This window comes from Octopus bimaculoides, chromosome 5 (genome assembly GCF_001194135.2).
Source record: "Octopus bimaculoides isolate UCB-OBI-ISO-001 chromosome 5, ASM119413v2, whole genome shotgun sequence".
NCBI lineage: Eukaryota > Metazoa > Mollusca > Cephalopoda > Octopoda > Octopodidae > Octopus > Octopus bimaculoides.
In genome coordinates, this window is record NC_068985.1 from 103,294,014 (window position 1) to 103,301,496 (window position 7,483).

Sequence of the window (7,483 nt, forward strand, 5' to 3'; positions counted from 1 at the left end):
ACATATTAGTAATAAGCTGAGTTATTCTTTTATTGTTTCACTGCTTTTAGTATTGGGGTTGTGGCCATAGTAGAATGTTTAAGGGTTTTAGTTGGTTATTGACTTTTATACTTTGACTGATATATTTTTAAAAAATAATTTAACTTGTCTATGTCTGTCAAAGTTTACCTCAGCACAAAGTGGCTGTATATGTGTGTGTGTGTGTGTGTGTGTGTGTGTGTGTGCATGCGTGTGTGTGTATCAAGGCTGTCTTTGACTTTTTCTATTGAAAGGGGTTTCTTTAAGCTGATTTCTACAGACTATTATTTGTAGCTTTATCTTTTTGAGTTTTATGCTTCCAAAAAGGAATTATTTCTCATTTTCTAGCAGTTTATAAATTCTTAAGATGTCAGCAACGTACAATTTTTGCTGGTAAGAATAAAGTTTCTAATATGGATAGGGAAATTTAAAGGATTGCTTCTGTCCAATGATAGAATATCTGTCATGTTTACAAAATATGTTGGTTCTTGTCCCACTGGCAACCTTCAACTTTTTCTTTCCATAAGTTTTTTTAGCCCAATATTTACCAGCTGTAATTTATAGTTTTATCTGCCTTCAGCTTCACTATTTCAAAAAAAAAAAAATACTCACACATATATTCAAATTTGTGCATACATATATATGTGTGCGTCAGTGTGTGTGCATGCACACATGCATATTACACAGTTTATAGTTTATGCAGTAGTGGGTAATTGAAAAATTGTGGGCTGAATTTGCTTTGGTGAGATCATGAAGGAATCATCTCCAATTTAGAATTTAACCAAGCTATGTTAGGATATTGAATTGATTGGATATGCAAAGGGGGCACTCTTGGCTATTGATGTACAAGTATGTAATTGGTGATACTGTTATGTTTTAAAATCCAGGTGCATCTCAGTGATATTGCTGCAGTTCTGTATCTTCACGTATGTGTATGTGTTGAAAAGTGTTATCAGTAAGGCGTATGTAGCACTTTATGTTACTGTTATAAGTGGAAACCTTACCGGGCAGCATACAACATATATTTTAAATGCATTTTCCATTCAGAGAGCAAGTATTCATATTAAGGCAATTGCATTGAGAGTAGAAATTATGTATGGAGCAGAAATCTAAATTCTTCCTGTTAATCTTGGCTAATGAATAGGTGAAATTATCTTTACAGCTGTAACTTTTTAAGTCTATGTAATTGTTGGTCATTCTCAGACCATCATCACTGAATAATCCTAATTCTATAAAATCAAATTTGGATGGAAGATCGTATAAAATAGGTAATCCTATTAGATTGCAAATTTCAGCTCTTACCAAAACCACCCATAGAAACATTGGAAAGTTCTAAGCCATTATACTTTATCCAGAAAGAATTATCAAAAGATAGAAGAGATTTTCTAGCAGGCACACTGGCATCCATGTCCAAATCTATGCAGCTGATTTGAAAGACCTTCATTAAAAGCTTTCATTTCAGTGATAAGTATAAAATCAATGATGTCAAACTATCTGAATTTACTGAAGAACCTGTCTTACCAGGGATAATAGTTAGTAGATTGCATAATTCTATCATTAATTGCATCAAATATGACCTTGGTAATAATACAACTTTTTTGCTCATGTAGGATTAGTAAACCTGCGTTTAGGGTCAGATAAGAAATTAGGTTTATTTATAGTTTTTTGCAGCTAAACATTCAATTCTATCATCTAACTTACAGGCTGAAGCCAACTGTTTAGCTTCCTTCTTAATATAGTTGTATGTGTTTGGATTACTTTTCTTTTAATCTTTGTAATATTATTAGAAAGGTGTTGTTCATACTAATTTTTCACAGTTTCATATTTTTCACCTTATCTGAAGTAGGTATCAGTTTAAAAGAGTTATGGAAATACTTCAAGTCATTCATTGAAGTGTATTGGAAGTTGTTGGAATAATTTATGAACTTCACTTTCTTTATCATGTTCAGAAAGTTGTATTCAAAGGCTTTTAGTGTTTTAATTTAAAGTGATATTTTCTGATTTTGAATACAGATTGCTTGTTGGATTATTATTTGTGAGCCCCTGTTGCAAAAGTATACTTTACAAACATGCGTTTAATAAGTTGTTTTGTTTATTTCAATAAGCTTTGTCATATATACATTCTTTGATGAGATTGGTATATTTTTCATTGAACATAGGATGTGAAATTTTTCCATCCTGGATTGCAGATTTGAGTTAGTAGATAGAGTTCATCAATTAAGAAATACAGGACAGATACGAGGGAACAAATAGAAAGAATTGAACTCAGTACATAAGAGTATGTTTGTGTGCGTGTATGCAATCATGCACACACACACACATTAATTGGTTGTAAATTAGCATAAGTGACTCAATTTTTGAAAGTGTATTGCACTTAACCGAAATAACTTAAAATTCATGACAATGTTATTTATTTTTTTCTGAAACCTGCAATCAAAAATATTTTTGCAAAGTGATGTGATAATCAATAAATTTTAAGTTAAGTAAAGAGGACTGGTGTAAGTGAAAAATCCCCAATGAAATTTAAAATTTAGCAATATAAACACATGTGTTCAATCAAAGAACAAATACACACACCATCATCATCATCATCGTTTAACGTCTGCTTTCCATGCTAGCATGGGTTGGACGATTTGACTGAGGACTGGGAAGCCAGAAGGCTGCACTAGGCTCCAATCTGATCTGGCAGAGTTTCTACAGCTGGATGCCCGTCCTAACGCCAACCACTCTGAGAGTGTAGTGGGTGCTTTTACGTGCCACTGGCACAGAAATACAGATTGATAAAATATATATACACATAAAAGGCGGACATTAAACAATGATGATAATGATGATGATACTTCGACATACTCATAGTCATATACTCAGAAAATATGTGACGGAATATATGAATGCACACACACATACATACTGACACACATATGAGTGAATTTGTTAAACAAAGACTATAGATGCTTGCTGTTTATGTATGCATACTTGTGTGTGCGGAAATGCTTAAATGCTGATATTTCTCAGTTTGATGTGTCACTTTCTGAGCAAAACAATGTAGTGTTTATAAATTTCATTAATATTATAACTGGTTGATATGTGATTTTTAGGGCCTGTAGAATGAAAAATATCCCTTGAAAACCAGATAAAAGTTGGTGACAGGAAGTATAAAATCCTGTGTCAAATAAATCCCTGTTCATCCATGCTAGCATAGACAAGAAAGATTAAATGCATTTGCATGCATGCACGTACACACACACACACACACACACACACACACACACACACACACACACACACACACACACACACAAAAGGGTAGTGTAAAATATGAATCCAGTGAGTCATGCAGCTTTCACAGAAAGCACCTCATTCAGAATCAGCTATCAGTTTACAATCTAATCAATTACCATGTTGTGTAATGTAATTGAAAATCCAGTTAAATTGTAAGGTTTAACTATTATGTTCCACAGAGGTCAACTTTGCCTTTCATCCTTTCAGGGTTGATATATTAAGTACCAGTGAAACACTGGAGTCGATGTAATCGACTAACCCCCTCCCCACAAATTCCAGGCCTTGTGCTTATAGTAGAAAGGATTATTATTATTATTATTATTATTATTATTATTATTATTATTAATTTTTGAAGCACAAAATCAGTTGTTCTAGAGAGGTGCTTAAATTATTTAAATCATCCAAATGTGTTACTGATACTTATTTTATTGTTATTGAAGGTCATCTCTGATTCAGCAGCGATATGATGAAAGGTATTAGCTATACTGAAGTGTGCTTATAATTTGATGGAAATTTGTCTCTTTCTATCAGTCAAAATGGCTACGTAGAAGCTTTCTCATTGGCTTGTTTATTGACTTTGAAGGAGTGAAAGGGGACATTGACTGATAGGATTTTTATACAATTATATACAGAACAAGATGCCATGTAGCTTCAAGTTTATAATTTTTAAAACCTCAAGTAATAAAGAGGATTTCTTGCTTGGATGCAAGGTCTGTTGTTTAAAGGGGTGAGAACAGTTGGACTAAATCAACTGCTCCTAGGGATTACTTTATAAATCTTCGAAGGATAAAGGTGATAAAGCTAATCTTCATCAGTTTTAAATTCACAGAGTAGAGTAAAACTAAATGCTATTTCTGCCAATTCACTGCTGTTTTACTAAGTTCATGAAGGTGGTGATGATAATGATGCCAATGATAATGACTACAAGCTCAACAACATAGAATTCTTGTGGCAGTTTTGAATGGAGTTCCAGAATTAAGTAGATCTTGTTTTCTTCAGTGTAGAATATCTGAAAACTTTATTGAATTTTCTGTAAAAGCAGGAGACTGAATAAGGCTAAATGTTAATGGAAGTATGTGTTTGCATGCATCTATGTATGTACATGTATGTCTATATATACTGGTGCATATACATACATGTGTGTGTGTATATGCACATATTCAACACATATACAAATACACATATGTATATGTATGAGCAAAATATTAATTAAATCTAAAATGACGAAAGAACAGGAATTACATAATCACTTTCATTAGCTTACAGCTGTTTCTTTAAAAGGAACTGTACACAGAAATCAGTACAGCAAATATATACAAATTCATGCACACATACACATACATGTGTATGTGTATATATGATCAGAAAAATTTTAATGTATAAGAATTGAGATACCTAAAACAAATTAGCCTACATGGAAGCATGACTTCAGAGAATAAATATGTGTTGAGAATGACAATTTGAATTTCATCATCTGGATTCAAGTTTGTTGCAACAAAGCTATCTAAAATAGTGCAGCATTCCTAACCTAGGTACATACAGGTAGTATATATTAAGTATTTAGTATGCAGTAAATTAACTCAATAAACTTTGTGTTTGGTTTTGTATTTTTTTTTAATATAAACTTAGATATCTTTTTACCATGCTGATATAAAAATATATCAAAACCCAGGCAACGATTTTTTTCTGGAACTATTTCTTCTTTTGCAGTAACAGCATAGCAGAGTCATTTTAACCTTTCAAACACACAGAAACTCAGTTACTGTGGACCGGGTCTCAGATAATGTGATGGAAATTTTGACACCAAATAATAAAATGAATTTAACAGTTTATTTGGGTTTTTGAATAGCTAAAATGAGTCTTCCATACTGTAATTGCTTAAGCTTCAGCATACAATCTTATTTCTTTATTGCCCACAAGGGGCTAAACATAGAGGGGACAAACAAGGACAGACAAAGGGATTAAGTCGATTACATCGACCCCAGACAAGTACAACTGTGAAATTTCTTTTGTAACCTTTTCATACACTTTAAGATATTTCAGGGCAGTTAAACACTTGGTCATCTGACTTATTTTCATTTTTTTTTTTTTTCAGAGGATAGCCTTATTAATGTTTTGTTGGTTGTTGCAGGCATAAGGCAGAACAAAAGTTTTTGGTGTTGCTAAACAAGCCAATAGATTACAAGACATTTTAATTTTCAGAAAGTTCTAAACAGAGCATTGAAATATTAGTATAACAGCTTAATTAGTAAGAACAATCAGTTGAAACATAAGTTGAATTATGACTTAGTATGCAACAAAAACTTTGCCTCATATAGTTTTAAGATATAAATTATATCTAGAGTGAAATATAACTTTGTTTCATTCTCTTTTTCAGAGACAACTCCACATGCTCCATACAATGTTACAGTAACGACCAGTTTATTTACAGCTAAAGTGCAATGGATGCCAGCCTATAATGGAGGCCTAGAGCAGAATTATGTGATTTGGTAAGCAACTGTCTGTCACTTTTGTTTTTTAATTTTATCTTTATTCTATTGCTAATATATTAAAGATTGGATTGTCTGTGTTTGCATGTTTCTTTCTATGCAAACCATTTATTTTTGTGTGTAACCCATCAATCCACATTATAAGAACTCACCCCTGTAACACTAAATGTAAAAATTTCAAACATTATGTTATTGATAGTTGTTTGTCAATTCTGGATATTAAAAGACATATGATAGACTGTTTATACACCAGACGACTTTTGTTAACATGTGTTACTCAAAAGAATTGGTAAATCTAGAACTAGATCTACATCTATAAAAAGTATCGGAATTAAAAGCATTATGAGTTCATTCCTTTAGAGTATATTACAGTGTAGATGAGCAGTTTTATGTCTTGTATATTCAAGCCAACTTAGTCTAATCTAATTTGAGAAAGATCTTCCACTGTAGAGTCTTGTTTGTCTCTTGCCTCTGAAAAATGCCCTGCATTATAGGTGATATTGGCTGAGGCTTATTCCAGCTTTTTACAGTGTCAAGTACTTGTTAATTTTCTCAATGGATGGAAATGCTTGTCTGTTAGAAGTTTTGCATATGAGACTATTCCAACAAAGTACTGCAATGTAATTAAATACTTGTCAGTTATGTAATATCCCCATTGTTTACCAGAAACTCTTCTGAACTTGTTTACAGACAGGTGGCTTAAACTATTCAAAAATTAGGTGTCAAAAACACATTGCAGTATCAGTGATGGAAGTACAACTTGTTGATGCTTTGGCTAACAGTCTGACAACTTAACCAGTTACAGCTCTCTTTATCCACACTGAAATGACAATCTTGTGGTTAATGTCCCTCTAATATTACAAGATATACCTGTGGAATTATATTTCTAGAAAAGATTCTGTATAAATTTTGTAGCTGTTTCCTTAGATTATCACATCTTGATCTTATGTTGCTCTTAACTTTGAGTTCATCTCTTCCAATCAATTTACTATCATATATTTTTGTACGTACACAAATACGATTTACTTAATCATGGTAATTCTTTTTCTTCTTTCTTCTTTTATTTGTTTTACCTCCCTCATTTTCTAATTTTTTATGTCCTTATTTGCTTATTATTTTGTTTTTCTTATATTTTTTCTTTCTTTTTTCACTATTTTATACTGTTTTATTGTCTTTGTTTTTTAAAATCAACTTAAAATTTTTTTTTTAATGTTTCTTCTTATAATTTTTCCATTTCAATTTCATATCAGGTTTCGAAACACAGATGCCTTAGAATCCAATTGGCAGACAATCCGAGTGCCCCCTGGTGACAAAACATCATTTATTGTCTACAGTTTAGAAGCTGACACACTTTATGAGTTCATGGTTTTGTCTCGTAATATTATGGGCAATGGCTTGTACAGTGACCGAGTACTAGCAAGAACACTTGGTAAGTCATTTTTATTCCAAACCAAGTTAAACAATTGCATTTTGATGTTAGAAGTATTGCTATCAACCGATCTGTATTTTTTTTTTTTACAGACAGATGGGTTAATAGATAAAAATATTGTATATGTATCTTAAGCCTCCCTAATGCGTGAGTTTGTGGTATGACTGTGTTTATGCTATATTCTATAATCTAGCTTTCTCTCTCTCTCTCTCTCTCTCTCTATATATATATATATATATATATATATATATATATATATATATAT

The 7,483-nt window shown here is 32.0% G+C and overlaps 1 protein-coding gene across 6 annotated transcripts in view; it reads left to right on the forward strand.

Annotated features, from left to right (window-relative positions):
* Window positions 1-7,483, forward strand: part of LOC106876426 (uncharacterized) — a 1,308,965-nt gene that overhangs the window by 1,173,909 nt on the left and 127,573 nt on the right. For all 6 annotated transcript variants that reach the window (XM_052967877.1, XM_052967880.1, XM_052967881.1 and 3 more), the window contains 2 exons: window positions 5,678-5,789; window positions 7,040-7,218. In XM_052967877.1, coding sequence (XP_052823837.1) covers window positions 5,678-5,789; window positions 7,040-7,218 — 291 coding nt within the window. The remainder of the gene's footprint in view (window positions 1-5,677; window positions 5,790-7,039; window positions 7,219-7,483) is intronic.